This window comes from Passer domesticus, chromosome 1, assembly GCF_036417665.1.
Source record: "Passer domesticus isolate bPasDom1 chromosome 1, bPasDom1.hap1, whole genome shotgun sequence".
NCBI lineage: Eukaryota > Metazoa > Chordata > Aves > Passeriformes > Passeridae > Passer > Passer domesticus.
In genome coordinates, this window is record NC_087474.1 from 101793442 (window position 1) to 101815702 (window position 22261).

General features: G+C 42.0%; 1 protein-coding gene and 1 long non-coding RNA gene across 2 annotated transcripts; both read left to right on the forward strand.

The window, feature by feature from the left end:
• The first annotated feature begins 81 nt into the window (after positions 1-81).
• On the forward strand, positions 82-7219 carry LOC135307144 (uncharacterized). Its single transcript, XR_010367874.1, has 3 exons — positions 82-2822; positions 3125-3310; positions 6606-7219. It is a non-coding gene; the product is annotated as an uncharacterized LOC135307144 (long non-coding RNA).
• Positions 7220-8162: 943 nt separating this feature from the next.
• Positions 8163-15696, forward strand: C1H6orf62 (chromosome 1 C6orf62 homolog). Its single transcript, XM_064431801.1, has 5 exons — positions 8163-10389; positions 12213-12389; positions 12952-13074; positions 13772-13906; positions 14406-15696. Exons 1-5 carry the CDS (start codon positions 10261-10263, stop codon positions 14529-14531), a joined length of 690 nt encoding a protein of 229 aa, XP_064287871.1. The 5' UTR covers positions 8163-10260; the 3' UTR covers positions 14532-15696.
• Positions 15697-22261: the final 6565 nt, after the last annotated feature.

Genomic DNA, 22261 nt, shown 5'->3' on the forward strand with positions numbered 1-22261 from the left:
GGGGCCCTCTCCGAGCCAATCGCGGCCGAGGCCGGCGCTGAGGGGGCGCGCGCTGTCCTGCGGGGTGTGGTTCCTTCTGACTTTTGGGTGGGGTTTTTTTTGTTTTAGTTATAAAAGAGTTGGGCCCGATCAGATGTGATCGCGTCTCCGCTTATTCTCACCACTCCTGTCTAAGCACGGTACAACCCGCAAAACCGGGGAAGAAAGTTAGCAGTGTTCAGCCACAATAACTGCTACACAACACTAATTTTACGCAGATATAGACTACAGCTCTTATTAATTATGCCTAAGGCGTGCTGTTAAATTTGTTAGAAGCCACTTGGCAATTACATTCTTGCAAATGTTTCCACATTTATCTTTTATTTATAATAATAGTATCTTCTGCTGACTTGTGAATAAACAGTTTGTCGAGTTAAGGACACATTCCTTACAATCAAGGTCTCACAGAACAGCTATCAACATTTTTCCCAAACAATATGATGGAGCTATTAGAAATTAGGATAATTACAGAAAGACGTATTTATTTAGCCTGCCATTCTGTCGGTCTCCTGTTTGGAAATAAATTCTATGGCACTTATGAGAATGTTTTAAGTGGAATGTCACGGTCCGATGCAAGCAAGAAAGGCAGAACATAAAAAAAGATGCATTAGGAAATCTTTAAACAAGGATAAGGAAATAAAGCTGATCTCTCTTGTTCAGTGTCTCATTGACCCATTTAAATTTTCATTGTGCACAATATCCTTTGGCAATTACCTCTAGAGCTCAAATAACCTTTGGTCTGAAGAACACCGTCTTTTTTTTCCTTTTTTTTTCTTTGAACCTGATTCCGATATTGTCACTTGATGTCCCCAGTCCTTGTACTGGAAGGGACAACAAACAACCTGCCCTCATCTAGGCCACTGTTGCATAGAATGCTCTCCAGTTGTCTCTCCCAGGACTACGCAGCCATCCCTGACATGAAAGCTTTTCCATCTTCCTGCGCTTTTGTGAACTGTCTGGCATTTGATTGCCATTGCTGAACACTGGGCTGGCATTTCTGTGGAAAAATCTGCCATAACTCTGAGATCTTATTCTTGAGTGATGGTCAGTTCAAAGTTTGTCATTCAATGTGTGAAATTAAGATCTTTTTTCTTATGCATATTCTTTGATGTTTGTCTGCATTGAATTTAATTTCTGTATTTGCCCATCACTCAATTCCATAATGTCCTTCTGTAGTTTTTCAGTCAGGTAGGTCCCTTCTTGTTATCTTGAATAATACAGTATCATAAGCAATCTGTCACCTCAGTAAGCTTTGTCTTCTATACAGCAAATGAAAATAACACATGCAGAAACATCATCTAAATTAACATTGTTCTGTTACAGTACTAAAAAAAAATAAATTTCATGTTCTTAAGTTAGTTTAATTGTTGTTGATCCTGGAAGAAAATTTGAAATTTCCAGGTTTCAAAACAGCAGCAGATATGGGTTATATATGCACACGAATCCTACCAGCATTGAACGTCGTTTCAGAAAAATCTCAATAAAGGTAGTGCCTATATGAGCACAACGTAAAAACATTCCTATTTTTACATTTTATGTTTTCTTATCCAGAGATTTTAAAATCCAGTAAAAACTATACAAAACATTTAAAATAGAGGCAGAAATTTCTATTGCAAATCATACTTAAGAGGCACTGTGTGCATTTTATGGCTGCAATATATATAAATTTTGTACATAATGTAAATACTATGTTTTCAAATGAAACTTTATCAGACATTACCTTTTCAAAATTCAGGTTTAATTCATAAAAAAAAATTGTCTTGATTTACAGTTCAGAAATAGAATAACTGCTTTTGGAGATGTTGGTATTTGGAAAGGTCTGAGGTAATGGGAGATGGTTCTGATGTGACAGTCGTGTTTGCCTTTTCTTTTAATTTGTCCTTGCTGGAGGCATACAATCTGGAGGTTTATTACAAAGCTGCCACTCCTTCAATTTTTTGAGCTGAAGAACTTGTCCTCTTATGAACCACTATGTCCCAGAGTTCAGTCTCTTCAGTTTGAAAGGTTTGTAAAGAACCCCATCACCATCTCAGAAACAACACTGAGAGTTTTTTATTAAAAGCTTATTCATAGCCTTAATTGTGGGAAAAGAGTAAAACAATATAAAAACCTCACTAAAAAAAAATCCAGGTTATTTTACTGTAATAATACATTTTTTTGTACCCAAAGTTCCAAAGTTTTAATTTAAACAGGGATTAGGGTATTTTTACATGCAAAAATCTGCCAACCCAATGCTAGCAGAATACATTTTTCTTCAGACTGAGTGCAATATAATGCATTTCAGCCTGTTTGTTTCATAAAAAATAAAACCCTCTGTCACGAATGCTTGTGACTATTTGCACTTCAAGTGAGCCTAAGCAAACACGCCGAGGTTTCCCATTGAGCTCAGCCAATTTGTTAGATTATTCATGGCAGCAGAGAATGTGTACTTTTTAGAGCTTTTGTATTCCATTGCTGTTGATACATGTTATCAGTTTTTACAGCAAATGACAAGTGAAAAGAAAGCTCCTTGGAGGACTTCGTGTGCCTGAGAACGTGGGAATAGGTGGGTCTCCAGCAGCTTGGGAGTCCTGTACTGCTCACATAACAGTGTGTGGAAACTTCCTAAGCATTGCAGAGGGAGAGTCTGGACTTGGCTGTCCAATGGAGTGCTGGCAAGGACGAATTTGTACTGGACAGTCACATTGTGCCTTTTGTCAAGGCCCTTTCTGTACTCTGCAGATAATGATCTAGCTCCGGGCTGCTTAAGGACTCTTTATTCCTACCTGCCACATTCACTACAGGTAAACCACACTGTGATTTTTAAAACTTTTGTCTACTACGTTATTACATAAACATCATAAAAGAGCTCCTATTTGTTAGTGTTTACTGTAAGCGCTGAGTGCCAGTGTTTGGGATGCAGAGGAACACCCTGGGAGCGGGCCGGCGGAGCCGCTGCGGCGCTGAGCCTCCGGCACACGGGAATCACCGCCTGCAAAGGGCCCGGGGAAGGGCCCCGAGGCCGCCTTTGGAATCCCTGAACCAGCTAACACCTGTGGCTCTCGGGGTCCCTCGCTGATGTTCTCCTGTCCAATATTTATTTCAGGGATGAAAGGGCAGTCCGCCGGGTGACAGTAGGTGGCAGCGTGGCATCGCGCTTCCCCTCCCTCCGCCTCTTGTGCTTCGTGTGTTACCGACAAGAAATTCACGGTTTGTCTTCTTTTCCCTGGGTTAATCAGCGTGGAAGGCTGCATGCTAACGAAACTCGTGGATTTTGTACAGCACAATCCAGGTATAATTCATAAGGCAGACTGGGTTTCGGTGATGGCCACGGTTAATAATTAGATCTCTCCAGAGAGTACACAAATTTCATTTATTAGAGCAAAAGATTGTCCTGTGAACCATGATCCTGAGTGCCTCAGAGGTAAAAAGATAAAAGAAAAATCTGCGTCTCACCTGGTTATTTTTTTCCCTGTGTGAGCCACTAAGACATCCTGTAAAACACTGTTAGGTCCTAACCCACAGCTTCAAAAAAAAATTTTATAAAAGTGCTTTAAGATTTAAAAATTGAACATGGTCTATAAAGGCTACAAATTAATAATAAGCTAAAGCTGCTGTCGACTGAAAGTATTTAGAATATTACTTACAGACCGAACAAATACAACAAGTTTTTTTCAAAGTTTACACTTATTCTTGCAAGCATCTGCTGATCAAACACAAAACCTACATTATTTAGGACCAATATCTCACATGCCCAAGAACTTATGTCCCATTTTATGACCACAGCGCCCTGAAACTAGAAGGTGGGACATAAGGAAGTGCCAAATGAAACTTAATATTGTAGCAACAGCTTGCAGTGGTGTGCTGGTTTTGGCAGGGGTAGAGTTAATTTTCTTCTGTCCATTGCTGTCCATCACAAGAAGAAGTAGACAGTGGTGGACAACCCAAGTCATTCTATGATTCTGTGATTCTAAATGAGTCCAGAACACAATATAAGGAATGCTGTACACATTAAACACTGACATTTCTTTGCACAAAAGCCTTCCTCTTATGCTTTAGAAACTGATGTTTTCTCTGAATGCAGGAAAGAGTGAATCGGTACGTTCTGAAGTATATGAAAGAGTTTTAATTACCACCTAATTTGTCTTGTTTGAATTTACAAAGAATACTATTATATTTTTGTCTGATGCATAAATATTTGGCACTGAATTAATCATAGTTCTGTTTTTGAAGGAAGTAGCTTCAGGGCTGATTCTACATCTAACATACAGTACAGTATGTGTGGAATGTACAGAAGAAAGATAACAGAATCCATCTCATCTCTTCCTACACATGTCTATAACATACATAACAATTTGTGACAATTTATTAAAACCTAATTATTAACATGAAATTATTAATTTTTAAGTAACTAATCATTAAGCTGGAACTAAAGAGCAGAGGCATTAAAGTACAATCTTGCCCACATGCTTATAAGTAAACATGTAATTCTGAAAACAGCAGTTAAGACTCTGAAATTACAGCAATTTTAGGAAAAAGAAACCCAAAATGACAAGGTGTATCTATAAAGTTATCAATTGTTTTTAATTTACAGAAAAAGCACGAGTTATTATGCAAAGGAGTGCTTGGTTTCACTGAAAACAGTGAGGATATGATAACATGGTGACTAGAAAATACCAGTTTTTCAGAGAAGCATAGCCAGCAACCAGATATTTTAAACTTTCAAACTTTTTTCAACCAGATATTTTAAACTTTTGCTTCTCAAAATTCCATTACTCACTTTCTCTCCCAAGGAATATATTTTTGCAACAATTAGAGCACATGACTACCTTCACATGGGCCATTTCCCATGCTGTGGATTCTGTATTTCTGCAGGATGCTGCGATCCCAGTCCTCAGAGGGCTCTGTGTGCACCTGACTCCTCCAAGGGTACAGGACTGCAGCTACCTGGTGCTGTACACAGTCCTCCTCACCCTGGGGGAAAGCCTCAAGGACACCAGCTGATTTGTCTGTGCTGTGCTAACCAAGCAGAGGCTGACCCACTCTGCTGGCTGTTTTACTCAGCCTGGATTTATCATGCACAAGAAACACTATTTTTGCTGTGTTAATGGGATTTAAGCCTAAAAAAAGAGAACTATTATTGCATATAATGCCACAACCTACTTGTCAGGTTTGTTTTGTATAACATGCACATTCCTTTCTCCTCAGTGATAAGCCTTACATTGTTTTAAATTAGATTTGAAGAGAGGCAGTCTGTCATAGGATCAAGTGTTATAATTGCAAAATACACACCCAGCTTCCAGGGCCACAAGCTTCTCTTATAAATGATGCAACATTGCATAACCAGTATGAAGCCTAACAATAATATGCAATTATGTAGTCAAGGGAATTGTGGGTCAATGGCATACAAATATATTTATTTTGCTAAGTCTTAACTCCCCCTTCATTAAGAGATGTTACTTTTTGACCTATATTTTAACTAAGATGATGAGATTTTTCTACCCTACAAGCTTCATCGTTGTGCATGATGGAGAAACAGAAGCACAACTATACAAAAGTAGGGCAAGACTCAGCCAGTACTCATGTATTTAATAGTGCAAAATTTCTGCATGTAAATGTATAATAAACATACCTGGGTTGGTTAATTTACTCATTTGCGTAAATTTTGTCAGGGTACTTTTACTAGACAATGAGCAAAAGGGGACAAAAAAATCTCTGAGCTTGCCAAAGAAAGGAAGTCATCTATATAAGGAGCACCACTCTTTACAGAAGGAACCTGGAGTGATTCCAGCTCCCCATCCCTTTCTGAAAGGCTTTGAGCAGCCTGAGTTTGCAGAAGACAGGTGGTGGCTGCTTAACACGTAATACTTTGTACTTGATCTCCCTTTTCCTTTACACACAGACACACAGATCTATATATGTATATTTTATCTAAGTATATATATTCCTCTCCTCATAGCTCTACTATAAAGCCCTCCAGAAGAAAAAGTGCTCTTACACCAGCACTACATTTGACAAAATTTTTTGGGTGCATTCCTCAGCCTGGGGCTGGGCAGCTGCCCGATCCCTTGTGACTGCATCCCTACACTCCAAAGGGCAGCTGGAGTCCCTGGGCTGGAAGAAAACGCCTTCCCTTCCCCTCCGCAGGTGGGCAAGGTGCCAGTTCCCCCGCGGGCCCTCTGTGCCGGGGCAATCCCCTGGTCAGGCGGAGCCAGCTCTCGCTGTGCTGGCACAAAGAGGGTCACAGGCCAAGCGTGAGTCATGGCTTAAAATAGCAGCAGGCGCAAGGCTGCAGCACAAAATGTCGCAGAGGGCAGCGTGGAAAACAAAACTGGACCAAACTGGCTGCAAGAGCAGTTTTCTAAACGCGGCTCTCCTTAAGGACAGACTGATGTGGTAGTTAAAAAACTCTGTCAGGCTGAACCAGCCACAGAAGTGCGGAACTAATCTAATCCTCCTATTTACCTGCCTTGCTTTTTACCACCAAATTAAGGGTTAGTTTCAATCGGCATTGCCCATTAGGACTGAACAGCAATCTCTAAGTAGGTAAAAATTATGTTTCTGCTCTGCTCTTGTTCAAACAACAGAGGAATGTTGTCGGGGAAGGCAAGAGGACTGCTCACATCGGAGTATCTGACTAACACCCAGGGAAGATAACGAGCTCCAAGGGCTGAACACAGCTCCTGCCTCTAAGACAGCCAGGAGAGACATGTCCAAGGGACAGTATGTAGAGGAAAGGCATGCTAAAGGAAAACAACTAATTTGAGGGCCGGGAGAGAACGAGGGGGATCGGCAAGGACAATTAAGAGATGGGGGACCAAACAGTGGTGGAATTACTGGAGAGTGCCATTGGCATGCTGCACGGTCTTTGAAACAGGATCAAGTGAGAGATACGGTGCCCGCACTTGTGTTCTGCCTGTAATCTCTGTAATATCGCCGCTGTTCCGCGGAGTCACAGGCACCAGCTTCCAGGGAAAGGTGGGAGAGCTGCCCTCACCCACCCTGGCAGCCCGTGCTGGGCTGTGGCACAAACCAGGCAGTCACCAGCCCTCGGCTCCCCGGCAAGAACCTGCGCTGCCGGTCGAGGGCATGTCGGACAGCGTGAAGTTTTCCCTGGCACCCAGGGATGGGCCAGCAAAGGAGCGGGCCCGGTGCTGGGATGGCAATTCCTCCAACTCACCCTGGGCCTTCCCACAGGGAGAACGCTCAACAGCAGGCTGTGTGCTGGCTTCGCAACCATTGCTTCCATGCCGTTCCTCCTTCCTTCCAGACAGCGGGAAGAAGGGCATTAGCCTGTCCTCGTAGTGCAGAAATAAAACCGCTTACTTCTCTCCAAGGATTAGGTTCGTGTCTCTGGAACAGCAATTACTTATTTATCAAACTTAGCCAGCCCCTGGGGAAGCGCTGCGGCCGCCACGGAGGAGCACGGCCTGTCCCGTTGGCTGCCGTGGCGAGATCAGTGCTGCAGACACGCCCTTCGCCTCAGCCCTGAGCACATGTTGCACTTTAATTGCCGTTTTATTTACAGTGTTACTTCGCCTACGTGGGACGGGCTGAATACAAACCGCGACGGACCAAATTACACAAAATATGCCACTACAAGACTTCTTTGCCTATAACATCACCACGCTCAGGGCTGGAACAAGTTTAAGTCCTGCCGCAAGGCGATGGAATTTGGGCGCCCGTCGGGTGGGACGGCGGGGAGCTGCCCCAGGCACATACCACCTCGGGCGGGCGGAGAGGGCGGGGGGGGCACGGCTCTTCCCTCCCGTTTGCCTCACACCTGCCCGTCGTCGTTCCCCCGCCCCCCCCCACGGAGAGCGGCGTTGAGCAGCCCCATCCGGGTCCTTGTCCCGCGGGCACCACGCGGGGCGAGCGGGCGGTTACACGAGGCGTGACCGCGGGGGGTGGAGGGGAAGAAAGTTCAGGGTAGTGCGGATTCCTGGCGCGGTGAGAGCTCGGAGACTCCAAGCCGCTGTTGCACTTTGCTTCCCGACATTCCCGACAAGGCGTGTCCACGGTGGTTACCGAGGTGGAGCTCTACTGCCTCGACCCCAGCAGTGCCTCCCCCCCGCGAGGCACGAGCGCTTGGTACGCGCCGGCGGTGCGGGTAGGGCGGTGCCTGTGTGACTCAGGCGCTGCCATTTTGAGCGGTCCGTGGTGGCTGCGCAGCTGCACTCCGCGCTCGCTCCGTGCCGAGGCACAGGCGCTCCCGCTGCCTCCTGCCCGCTCCTGCCGTCGCCCTCGAGGACGTCCCGGGACCGCCTGGGCGAAAAAAGGCTCTCCTCAGCCCTCTCAGCATTCTTCCCGGCCGTCCCGGTCCTGTTCCGACGCCGCTCTGGGATCTCTCTATGCCCGCCGCCCTCATCCGTAGGAGCCGCTAGCGCAGGGACAGCGTCCTCCTCCTCCTCCTCCTTCCGCCGCCGTCGCCTTTTCCTCCTCCTTCTCTCTCCGCCACCATTTCCCCACTCCCCGGCCCCGGGGCGCTGAGCTAGACTATGGGGACCAGGTCGGGGCCGAGCAGCGGCAGAGCGGGCGGCCCGGTCACCGTGTCCCCTGCGGCAGGGATGGGGGGGCTCCGCGGCTTCGTGGCTTTATCTTGACATGGCTCCTCTCCGTGCTGCCAGCACCGCCGCCACCTCCTCCTCCACTGCTGCTCCTGCGCCCGCCGGCTGCGGGTAGCGAGCGGGCCACGGTCCCGGGCTCTCGTCGGAGCCTCTCAGTCTCTTGCTTAACTCGGGGGGAAGCTTTGGGAGGGGTTCATTTTCTTTTTGTTCTGTTTTGGTTTTGTTTTCCTTTGGTTTTTTGTTCCTTTCTCTCCAGGGGGAGAAGGGGAGAAGTACTTTCTTCCCCTTCCTCTTCTTAACCTGGTCCGGCGAATTTGCTGACCTAAAAACTTTTTAACCCCGACTAATCAAAACACCTGGGGAGGGGGAAAAAATGTCTGGAGAGAGGAAGAAAATAACCTGATAATTGGGGATTTGCTTTTTTTCGGGGGAAGGTGATTTAGAGGTTTAAAATTGCAACCTAGGTTGCAATTAGAAAAAAAAAAAAGCAAACAAAAACCTCGCAAAAAAAAAATCTGTCACCGAAAAGCAGGAGTAAAAGGCACTCCATGTTTTCCGAGTCGTGGCCATGAAGTGAGGGGGGAGAGAGGCGGTGCTGCTGTGGGTGTCCCGCTGCCCCGGGCGCGGCCGCCCTGCGCGCAGGGAGAAGCCCAAGGGAAATCCCAGAGCGCCGGCCATGCACAGCCTCGGCTGACCGTGCTCGCAGCAGCAGAGAGAGAGAGAGAGAGGGAAGGATCCCCGGGGGATCAGCAGCCCAGGGAGTGCATGAGGTGTCGGGGGATGTAGGGCTCTCCCACTGGTAGGGAGCAAGCCCGGGTTTGGGGCACTGATTCAGGTTTAAGTCTCTCGGTGAGGTAATACTGTCCTTTAGAATCCCTGTCCGCCCCTTGTCAATGGCCATCATGATCCCTCTCCTCTTCGGCAGCAGTAGCCTCAGGGTAGCGATGAGCAGGATGAAGTTAGAAATGACTCCGCTGTCTTTTCTCTTTGCTCCCCTGCAAACCAGCGCTGTGTTGTCTGTAGTTGATTTTGTTGTTGGCGGCAGAGAAATGTCATACTTCCCGGGTTGTGCACTCCTCCTTTGCACCCTTTTCTCTGCTCTCCACCAAGTGTAATAATTCTAAAGAAGAAGACAGGCAACATAGCAATAGTGGAAGGCTGAGAATAATAATCAGTAGAGTCATGAATCTGGCTGGGGTAGAACGCAGTTTGTAATTTCAGCTTCGGGTTGTTTTTTTTTTTTGTAAGCAGAGCAAAAGTACCCCCCCATGGATTGGGCTTGTGCCAGTTGCTTTTTATTGTACACATAAATTGTGATAAGATTTGTTTGGGGTTTGCTTTCTTTTTTCCCCCTTCATTCTTTCCCACTTATTCCTGCAGCTAAACTGTTCAAATTTTTCTCTTCGAAATTCTTTGCGTTTTTTCTTGATTTATTGTAAAACGTCTTGTCCAGCCATGGCTGGACAACTACTTTCTTTGTTTCTTGACCCCTCCAGTATGACATTCTCGTAAAATATTGCCTGAGGTGCAGTTTTGGGTTACATTAGCGTTTGATCTATTCAGTTGTATTAGCAGGAATCAAACGACTTGTTTCTGTTGTACTTAAGTCTTTACGAAAAGGTGCCCATAGTTTAGCGACAGTTTCCAAAGGCTTTAGTACCACCTGTATTACAAAATGGGGGACCCAAACTCCCGGAAGAAACAAGCTCTGAACAGACTTCGTGCTCAGCTTAGAAAGAAAAAAGAATCTTTAGCTGACCAGTTTGACTTCAAGATGTACATTGCCTTTGTGTTCAAAGACAAGGTAACTTGGTTTTAAAGTGTGTCTGTGTGTTTGTTGCGTTTTAAGTGTTCTGTGCAAAGCCTTGCTGCCTGATTTCATCAAATATTTTATCCTTAACAGAGTCCATTGACTTCTATTTTTTTTTTTTTAAATTGCTAATTGCATGTTTGTCATTTTGGCTCTTTGTGTTTTGTAGTTTTGTAAGGCAGAGGGTTCCGTTAAATGGTTACTTAGTAACTTCTGTATTGGGTAGATTTTGCGCCTAATTGGGGTCTGACCTGCACAATTGCTGGCTGTGAGCAGTTGGCGGTCTGGCTGGGGCGATTGCCGAATGTGTTTATCTGGTGAAAGCAGAAGGGAAGACCTGGCAGTTGAAGGGAGGAGTCGCAAGATGTGATGTGGAAATGGCCCAAGTGCGCAAGCACATGTGGAACTGCTGCTGTCATTTTGAGAGGGAGTGGGGAGAGCAAAGAGAAAAATCTTGATTTGCTTGGCTGCCTTCTCTGCTGCTGAATTCCACACAACTGGGTGGGGAGCTGGGTCTTTCTACAGCCAGCTTTAAAAACCCGCAGTTGTGGGAGAGTTTTTATCCACAGAACGTTAAGGAGAGTAGGTACTTGGAGAAAGTGAATGTGCTGAACACATGATGAGGAAGTGAAGATAGAAGCAAATGGCAACAGAGTAGATAATGCATGTAGATGAGCTCTGAAATTGTTTAATCTCCTCATATGTATAGATTTTGCATTTGCTGTAATAATTAGGTGTTTTAAATTAAGATTTTTCCTTGAAAAGCTTCTTTAAAATTTCTGAGTTCAGCTTGCTCGTTTGTCAAGTGCAAGCATAGATGGATTTTATTGGGGTGTAATTTCTGGGTACTGTGTAATAGTAACATAAAAATGAATGTTTAAGCAGTGGCAACAATTAGATTTTCTTAGATGACACAGCTTAACTTTTAGTTGGTCATTGGTACTGCGTTTTGGTTGCTTTGTAGAAATTCATGGCAAATGCCTGTTTTAAGCCCTATTTGCTTACATCACAGGGAACTGAAGATGTCCATCCCATAGCGTTTTGCTTAAAGTAGGAGTTTAGCTCCAGTCAGCATGGGCAGCAAGTAGTTGTCTGTTACCTGTGGTCTGATTGGGGGGGGGAGGGAGGTGGAGCATTGTTTGGTGAGATAGACGCTGTCTCTTAAGTAGGGCAAGACTTCCAGTGCACTGTAAGAAAGCTGTTAGAAACAGACATATAACTTTAGTGATTTTACATTCTCATAATGTTTTGGCTCTGCTTCAGAGATGCTAAAATATTTGTAGTGAGTATAAAAGTTATATAGCAAATGAAAATAGTTCTCCTTTGAGAAGATTTTAGCTAACTTCAGCTGGGATCTCAGTCACCTGCTGTCACCAAATGTGGCATTGAAAGATTTCACTTTTCATAGAAGGCCAACTGTAAAAAATTGAAAAGGAGAAAAAAGGTGTACTTGATTGATATTTGCAGAGAGAAGCTTGCAGGAGTTCTTGGTCATCCCAGAGTCATATACACTACTTGAAGAAGGAACAATTCTGTTAATGTTTAGACAGAATCTTAGTGTTTTCAAGATTGATATGTAAATCTGCATTTTTGGAGATTACAAAAATCTGTTCAAATTTTATAAAACTTGTTGGTCTGATTCTGTTTAATTGATAAATTTTTGCATGTAAATTTTAGCATGGTTTGTGTCAAAGTCCTAGGCTGTGTGATGTGTACTTTATACATTTATACAGAGAACCACAAATCCTGAAATAAACTATTACCTATTGTTTCCTAAAAAGGGTCGTAATCTTAATGTAATCTGTGCTTTTTTTTAGAAGAAAAAGTCAGCACTTTTTGAAGTGTCTGAAGTGATACCAGTCATGACCAATAACTATGAAGAAAATATCCTGAAAGGTGTGCGGGATTCCAGCTATTCTTTGGAAAGTTCCTTAGAGCTTCTGCAGAAGGATGTAGTACAGCTCCATGCACCCCGCTACCAGTCCATGCGCAGGGTAAGGCTCCTTTTTACACTTGTGAATTGTACTTTTTCAACACTTGAGCTTTTCCTTGTGAATCTTAAGGCTAATCCTGCCTTTTTTTCTCATTTGCTGCATGCGGGCTCTGCGAGCCTGTGTTTGTGTGGTCTAGTTTGAAGAGTAGCAGTGGGGTAATGATAGTTCTGAAACTGTTCAAATACGTAGTTCTGAAGTTTTACCTTTCATTTGTCTCATTCAGAGATGTGCCTTGGGAATTGTACCTTCTTGCCATCTTTGTCCTTTAGAAGGCATGTGTTAATAATTGTTGCAACAACTCCTGCTGTACATCTTAAGTGATGTTGCTTTATGAATATTAGAAGACAGTCTTGGCTAATGTTTTCTTAAAGTTGTAGTTTATATAAAGTGAGTAACGATACTAAAATTCAGTGGCAAGCAAGGAAGACTTCAGCTGTGGTATGAGTAAAACAAATGGAAAATAAAACAAATGTTGTGTAAGTATGTGCCTGTATAGATAAGTTGCTTATCTGTGTCTTTGACCACTGGAGGGAATGTAAGTAAAGACCTTTATTGCTCACAGGATGTGATCGGCTGTACCCAGGAGATGGACTTCATTCTATGGCCTCGTAATGATATTGAGAAGATAGTCTGTCTCCTGTTCTCTCGGTGGAAGGGATCTGATGAACCCTTTAGGCCTGTTCAGGTATTTGGTTTTGGGTTTTGACTTTAGTAACTAACTTGTTCCCGGAGGGAGTGTTCTCTTTAACCAGTAAGTTGATAAGGTATGCCGAGTTCTCTGGATGTAAAACCATACACTATCTGGTTTTATTTATAAAGCAGTCAGTGTTCTGAATGCCCAATTCTGCCTCTATCTTTATGCACGCTTGTATTAGCCCTTCCAAAATAAAAGTTTCCAAAGGGCCTTTGCAAATGCCACTGTGTATAAATGCATACAGTGTGTTTGTATTGGTAGGAGTGGATTAGATATGCCTCTTAGTACAACTGAATCTTTGTCTAAATGTGATGGCGTTATTAAGCTTCTGTCAGTATTCCAAACTGCTGTATTTGATTAGATGGAAGAGAGAGATGGATGGAACCTTTGTGTTATAAATCGTTGCACAGGGATCTTTTGCCATAGGAAGGTAAACTGGGTTTTATATATGCTGCAGGTAAAGTTGTACCTTTGAGTTGTTAATATGTCATTGCAATGGCTGATGTCAGTGTTGGCAGAATGAATTTTTGTCAAGACACTGCCATGGTCCCCAGTTTCTGCTTTTCAGAATACATCAGAAAAGGGAAGAACAAAAGTGGTTGCAAAGCCCCGGATTGAAGGAAATTAATGGGTTACATGTGTGCTTTATCTTGAAAAATATTTTATTTCCCTCCCTCACACCATGTAGGCCAAGTTTGAATTTCATCATGGTGACTATGAAAAACAGTTTCTGCATGTTCTGAGCCGAAAGGACAAGACTGGAATTGTTGTCAACAACCCTAACCAGTCAGTGTTTCTCTTCATTGACAGACAGCACTTGCAGGTAAGCTTCTTTTGTCCTTGTTTTAACAGGTGTATTTTAACCACAAAAAGCTTTTTTTTTCAGGAACATTAGTGATTTTGCTGCGAGGTACTCAAGTAGAAAAACTGATCATGCATTCATGATTGCATTTTGGCAGTTTCAGGGGAAACTTACGCTATAAATAGGACTCATACGTGCAAAAACTAACTACAGGCCACATATATGTTCACATAGAATTTATGTTCTTGTATTAAAAAGTTAAAGAAGTTCTGAAATAGGCCTAACAGTGGTTAAGAAAAATTAAAGCATTGGTTTTGTTTGGGTGACAGTGCAGAAATAATTCAAGTGAAGAACGAACAAAATAGTGAAAACATTTTATGCATTAGTTTTCAGACTAATTTTAAACTCTGGCTGTTTATGTGTATGAAATAGTGAATTTTAAATGTCTTTGAGGTTTACCTATTAGTCCTGAGAAACTTCTAGGCTTAATACATTTTCTTTGGGTTTTCTTTGCGTCTAGACTCCAAAAAACAAAGCTACAATCTTCAAGTTATGCAGCATCTGCCTGTACCTGCCACAGGAGCAGCTCACTCACTGGACGGTTGGTACCATAGAGGATCACCTCCGTCCGTACATGCCAGAGTAAGGTGCTGGCCAGCAAAATGGGGAAGATCACAGAATGCAGCAGTGGATTTTCACTTTCCTCACCACTTCATTCTTTCAGAATTTAGAAGAAAATGGACTCATGTTCAGAACACTATACATTGTGAAACTTGATCATCCTGGATTTTTTTAATCATTTGTATCTCAGAACTTTGCAATTTTTTTTAGATGTTTTCTGCATGGACCTTGTGAAAGAGAGGATGCTCTGCACACTTCTGCACTGCATCAGCATCTTACTGAAATGTGAAATGAAGGGACTGTACATTGAAACAAATGTATCCGAAAGCACAAGGTGATCATTTGTGGTGGTGTTCCCATTTGTGCTGGTCATGCCCCCTAACATCTCTAATGTTAACCATCAATATTTTGAGGGTGAGAAGTGAATGTAACGGGTATAAAAGCCTTATAGCTTTGCTGTTCATGATTGTATAGACGAGCACTATCATTCATTCTAATGAACGAAAAAGTGGCTATTACAATAGGAAGTAAGTGTGGGAAAGAAATCTTTCTTAAAAAGAAAAAAAAGCATCTCATTTAATGTATAGGCATTTTTTGCCTCTTTTGTTTTGCTGGGCCATGTCTTAAGTTTACTGGCACTTTTGTTTTGGATCTCTTTCCCCAAGTTGCTGTATAACTGTATGAAGGTATTCTTTTGAGTTGGATGCATTTATACGAATGAGGCAGACCTGGAGTCTGAAGTTGCTAAAGCAGCTCAAAAAAAGGTAAAATAATAGCTGCAGAAACAATGTTGGTAGAGGATTATTTTTTTTTGAGAGTTGAGACTTGTAAACTTGCAGGTGAACTGTGCAGGAAATACTGGTTTCTAAAACATTTCTTACAGAAAACCCATTGAGGTTGTTTTTTTTCTTTCTTTTGGAATAGACATTATAAACCAATGTAAAATAGTGTTTGGAGTGTCAAAAGTTGGTTCTGACAGAACATTTAAGATTGTGCAATGATAAAAGGAAGACTACTGTATAGTTTTGATGACAAAGAAGGCTCTGCTTAAGGGTTGAGTACTTTACTGGAGTAAAACTGCATAAGCCTACTCCCTTTGGATAAAACTAGTGCTTACATGTTTAAAACTTGTATTTAGCTTTTGTTTGGAATTGGAAAAATTGAAAATTAAATAAATTAGGTAAAAGATGGCTGGTTTTATTTATGGAAATCCTATTAATTGAATCTTAATAGCGTCTTGCATCTTAAGAGTGTCACCCACTACAAACACTGAAAATGTACAGACTGTAAAATGTTAAGATAAGCAAAGATCAGTGGCAAAGGTGTTCTTGCAAATGTGGGCCATATGTTTTGAAAAGTATTGGTCAGAAATAATGGCATTACTAGTATCTTATCGTATTAGCACATAAGTATTTTGCTTCCAAGGTTATAAATTCCTACAGGTTAATATGAAACACCCTACAAGAACTCCACCTGAAAACTCCAACTTCACTTTCATAGTTGCCTTAAGTTACAAAGAAATACCTTGAAAGGGCTGCTCTTCAGAATGCTAAGACTTTGTAAAATGTGTAGTAACCACCGTATCTGCTAATAGCACTGACTATTTCTCAGCTTTAAGTGCCTCTTCTTTGAACGATCTATAAGACATAACACAAAATGTCCCCAAGAAGCTTGAGCTAAGTTTCATAGGGTCTGGAACATTTAAGTTCCTGAATTTTAGAATTTGTTTTGTAAGTGCCATCCTTTGTTCTTAATTTTTCATTTTGGACATCATCTCACCACAGTGAGAATAGGGTCGTAGTTACTTTGATTAGCAAACAAATGACACTTCTTGCATTAGGAATTTCTGTGTTCTTTAATCTGGTTTCTCTTAGAAGAAGCCTCAAGATGTTGGTCTGAGTGGCTGTGTACAGTGCTTTCCAAGTGTCAGCAATCATACAGGAAACAACTGGTTCAGTTTAATTCCTTTTTTAGTTCTGTACAGGGTGCCTAAGACGGGTTGCTCATTTGTTCCTCGTGACAAACCATACCATGCTTCCTTGGGAGAGCACAGGATTAGAGGAAACAAAAAACTGGAAAACTAATTTTGTTAAATGTGGTCTAGACTACCCAGCTAGCAAACCTTATGCTTTTGCTGTGCTATCAGAGTAAGTTGAGAACCATCTGCACTGTCTAAGTAGTGGGGAAAAAAGATAAGGGACCTACAGGTTTCAGAGCATGAGAATGTTGGAGAATATGTGAGTTTGTTCCTGTATCATTTGGCACCTTTGAGGAATTTATCTCCCCTTAAACAGGACAGCTTTTGAGGGAAGAGATTCAATTCTTGTTCCACTCTTTCTCAATAGAACTTGCAGTTCAATCTCAAAATATTCTTCCATTAAGTTAGTTCAGCAAAATGCCCTTCAGAAGTGAATGGAAGATCTAGCTTTTGGTTTCAGGCCCTCTTTATGTAAGCTTAATGGCTTTTTGGTAGTCTTTTTTTCAAAATGTAAATTTTATCTCACAAAACTAATTTTCCAAAGCACAGTTTGTGATGGTGTACATCTCATTTTTGGAGCTGCTTGTAAACACAGAAAGGTTCTCTCACAAGAATTTTAGTTAGTGCCTACCGTCAACTGCTTGTGAGGCTCCCTTGGACATTCTAATACCAAGAATTGAACTACACTCAATATTGCACCTGAGTATGGGAGTTTTAACTGGGCTGTTGCTTAAGGATTTGTCATGAGACCTTGGGAAGTGCCAAGGGGGCAAGGATAAATTAAGCAGACAGAAGGCCATTAAATGCATCTCAGTGAAGTGGCTGGTGAAGGGAAGCTTGCATCAGGTGCTTCTTGGATGATGATAAGCTTCTTAAATGTTTAGTCTCTACATGACTGAAGCTTCACTTCTCAAGCTTCTTCAGCTGTGCAGGAGTTACCAAAATACGGTAAGATGGACAGAACTGCTGTACAAGTACTGCCAAAATGCAACAGGCCTGTAGTTAGTTGGCAGTTGATGCCCTTTGTCATGTCTGTCTCAAAGTATAAATTCCCTCTCAAAAGCTCTATTATAGCTTTAGTGTTATTTTATAAACATTAAAACTTATGTCAAGTGTTATATCAGGTAGTAGAAATGCTGGGGTTAGTCAGTGCTTCTCTTAAAGGAAAAAATTGGTTACTTGATTGGTTACTAATCTCTGAGCATTGAAAGATCAAAGGTACTGATCTTCTCTTGTTTCAATTTCATTTTTTTCATTGCAAAATGTTAAGTCTGTTAGAAAAACAGCGGGTGGGAAGATGAAAGTTGGAATTTGTAAAATGACCTAGAGATTAAAAAATTGACATTTCCGAAAGACCTATTTGATTGTACTTTGAAAATACAAACCTGAGGATCAGCGTGCACTACAGTAAGTGGCTGTGGTCACGTAAGGTGCAATGGATTAGTTTTGAGATTATGTTAAAACATCCCACAACTGCCTTAAACGCTTGGTCCTTGCACATACTTGCAGCTTCTGAGCTCTGCAGGCATTCTTCCCTTCCCACCCCTGCTCTGCTGCCAGGAGAACGCTGCTTTTTCTTGCACTTGTGTGCTGAGTCATTTAGGTTACGTGCAGTTACTGAACACCAGCTTACGTTGAATCAGGATCTGGGGGGTTGAACAGTGAGAAGAGTCACTGAAGGATTTTTTTGCCTCTTAATAGTGAGATTAGTCTAATGGACTGTTGGAGGCTTCATTAAATATTGCATTAATGTTACTGCCATTGAGCGTGATAGTTGAAGTCAAGAATGAGTAGAGTGCATTTAGATTCACTAAGCAGACAGACATGCCATGTGAGTTTACTTAATTGCTATTTACTTTTATTAGCCTGGAAAATCATCTCAGATTTTTCATTTTGCATTTATTGTGGCAGTAAATTCACAAGCAGCGTAAGCCTGCAGATTCTGGAACAGCTTTCTGGAGTGAAGCAATGAGACAAGACATTATTAAAACCCTTGAGGTCTGCAGCAGTAGGTGCTGGTTTCTGCTTTGCACCGCAGCTGGGAGGGAGCTCACGAGGCTCACTGGGTAGCGCAGATGCTGTACAGGGAGGGCTGTGTCAGCTCTACAGGTTAACTGAAGCTAAGTGTAATTTCTCTTCTGCTTGGGTGACTCAAATGCTTTTTAGGGCTGAAGATATCCGTGGCCTACTTCTGCTTGGAAAGGATTTACATATGGAAAGGTCCCTTAATTTAAGCACAATTACTGTATGCTAGAGCACCCACTAAAAAAATTGCTGTTCAGACTCTGGAAATCTATTCAAGCAGCTACTGCTTTTAAGCAAGAAAAATCAAAGATCCAGAATTTTACTAGAGTTACAAGCCACTGGTACTGTCTCAGTAAACAAAAATAGGGGTATTTTTTTTGTTTAGTTCATTTATTTTTGGTGTTTTTCCTGAATGATATCAAATGTGTCTTGTTTGATGAAAGCTGGCAGGTAATTTATTCTCTTTTAAGAGGGAGAGTATATGCTGCTGTGTCCCACAACCATGGCAGCTTGGCATCCTGGTCTGGTGGTAGCAGTGGTTCATTGAAAGGACTGCAGAATCATGAAGGTAATCACTGTCATCATGTTGGCCCTGAACTCAAGTAGCAAAATAGGCATGTAAGTGGGGTTTTTTTATTCCTTGGGACAATGAGGTAAGGAGAGGTTTAGGGGGGTTCTGCCTAATTTTTTTTTTTTTTTTTTTTTTTTATTTTTTTTTTTTTTAGATGGAAATTCTAAAATTGTGAATGACATAATGCGGTGGGAAATTCTTCCATATGCCCTGGCAGTGGCTCAGAGCCAGTCAATGAAGCTGAAGAGATTTGAACTGCTGTTCAGAACAGTTACTTAACAGCCTAATTCACCTGACATCCCTGCCCCATCCCTATTAGGTGGTGGTTTGTGAATTTGAGAATTGTAAACCAGCAGCTCAGCCATGAGAATCCTGTGATGGGTGGCTTGGCCTAAAAGACTTAGAAGGAATTCTGATAGTTCAATACTTGTTTTGGCAGTGGCACCCTTCCTTACCTTCTCCCTAGCTTATCACTGACATCTTCTCAAGAGCTGGAATCCTTAATGACTAAACCCCTTCTCACTGCATCTTAATCTGTGATCTGTATCTGCCCTGATTAGCATCTGGACCCCTGGTTTCAAATGCCAGTGGGAACAAGTCTGCTCTGATTCCTTATTTTCTCAAGGCATCTGTAAAGCACAGCTGTACATGGTGCAAGCCCATGGGTGTCAGTCTGAACGCATTTGTGCAATAGCAGGAATGTGAAACCAGCATGAAACACTTGGCTGGACAGGGTACTGCACGAAGTGGGAAGCTGAAGTTACTTTCACTGAGAAAGATAAACTGTTCCTCAACATTTCATACCACTGAAATGTGGTATGAAATGGCCACTTATGTGGCCTCTATAAGAACAGACATCTAGGCATAAGTATAATTTGGGTGTTTGGTATATTTAAAAAAAAAACAAACCAAACCCCCCCAAAATACAACAAACTGCAATATGGGAGGGTTGGTCTCATTTTTAGCTGTTAAGATATGGAACTTGCAGTTGTCTTTCAGTTACTGGATATGTAATCTGGTATACTACTAAGACTCACAAGATGAGCTCATGAAATCATTATTTGCTTGCTTATAAGGGAATTATGCTTAAATCTGTAGTGATGGAACCAGGTCAACCCCACAGGAGGTCTGTTTGTTCTGATGCCAGGTGGAGCCATGTACCACTTGTCCTTATTACTGTAATTTGTTTCCATTACTTTATGATTCAGCTAAGGTAAGATACAGATTTTCCCACATGTAGGTTAGAGTGAAATCAGTAAAGAACACTTCCAAGTATTAAGTTTGATGCTTGACAGTTTACTCTCAAAGCTAGGCAAGCTCAATTGTGTCAGTTCCTTCTAAGATCATCTCTGTGCCTGAGTTCAGTTGTGAAATAAATTATGAGGTCAACATACTCCTGCTGGTGAGGGATTACAGACAAGGTTGTCTTAAAATAATCCATTTAATTAACTGCTTCTGAAATAACTGGCCTGCATATTAACGATGTCCCTCTTATTAATTAGGCAGTACTAAAATACTGTGTTGAGTAGTCTATTGTAAGGGAGAAGAGAATTCACTTGTTATTTCAGGAAGGTTTATTTCTGTTTCCCTCTCAGCCTGAAACAGTCCTTGCCAGGCTTGAATGGGAACAGGAGGATACTGCTGTTTCCGTGTTGAGGTTTGCCACTCTCAATTGGCCTGGATGCTTTTCAGTTGTAATTATGGAGACATGATGAATGCTAAGTGATAGAATGGGACCACTTAACTCTGATAGGTTCCTGAGGCAGCCAGCGCTGACTGAGGGAAGTTGTGTTAAGTTGCAGTGGGACAGTTACACAAGGACAGAGTGGCCCCAGCACATACAGCTGAATGTTCTCAATATTTTGGCACATATTGAATTTGGCACCTCCTTCATTCTCACCCTTCATTCTGCCTTTTATTTCAGGTAATAGTCAAAATCACTCTTGTGTTCCAGTGAGGGGAATTGGTTTACAGCAATTGGAGGGGAACAGTTTTAACTATCCTCTTGGACTCTACTACATGAGTAAACCACGTAAGAAAACTGTCTTAAGTAAACTTAAGAATGACAAAATATAACTGGAGATGCCAGAACATGTCAATAGGAAGATAACCAGAGCAGCAATCGCCGAAGTGAGTAAGTGCATCCAGTTGCTTTGATGGATCCTCTCTGCTCATCCAAGTAATTGCAGAAGGAACTGGAGATTCTTAAGACTTGTAACAGTGCTCCAGGCTGAGGGAGCTGTGACCTGAGAATTTCATACAGTGCAGCATCTAGCTCTGATGAGCAAAGATTTAAAACAAAAAAGGTTACTGATGTAGTAAGCAGAACTGTTTCATCAAAGCATTGTGTTTCTTTAAATGGGATTCATGGTTGATTTCTGAGTATGAGTGAGTGCAAGTACTGGGGGAAAATCAATCATGAACGCACTGCTAAAGAGAGGATGCTGCTATTAAAAGTTCAACTAGCCACAGGCATGTAAGCCCTGTATGCTTCTGAGGCAGCCCCAGAGAAAAAGCTTTTCTGAGAATGTATATACCATGAAAAACTGTTCTAAACTTGCAGCAAAAATACATGCTGGTAGCCTGAGCCCACTGCAGATATTTTTTCAGAGAACTTCCACTGAAGGGTTAGTTATCTGCTCATATTAGTTGTTTAAAGGTCATTTTGGAAAGATTAATGACACATTAGAAAACTTGCACAAGTTTATACTGAAAATCAGTCTGCATGAACAGGTCACCTAATTTATTGAAAATTACTTCTTTAGGTTTAGGAATACAGAAGAAAACCTTAACTGCTCATCACAAAAGTCAAATGACTGAAGATAATGACTCAACTTCCACAACAAAAAGGACTTACAAATGCCCTTTATCAGTGTACATCAGTTTTTTGCTAGAGGAGAAAAACATGCACAGCATATGCAGCATTGCTGTTCTTATTACAGCTTGATAACCTTGCCATGGATCATTTGTCAACAGTTTGAAAAAAGCAGTTAAGCCTGTTCACAACACTGCAAGAGAAGACCAGGCTGATGAACAGCAGCTTAACTCTACCACATTCAACCCAGGACAGATAATCTACAGCCTTAGCCTGAATGAAAGCTCACCAAACTTTTTACATCTGTAACATGCAGCTGATGGATTTTAAACAAATATAACCACAAGCTCAGCTAGGGAGAGCTGA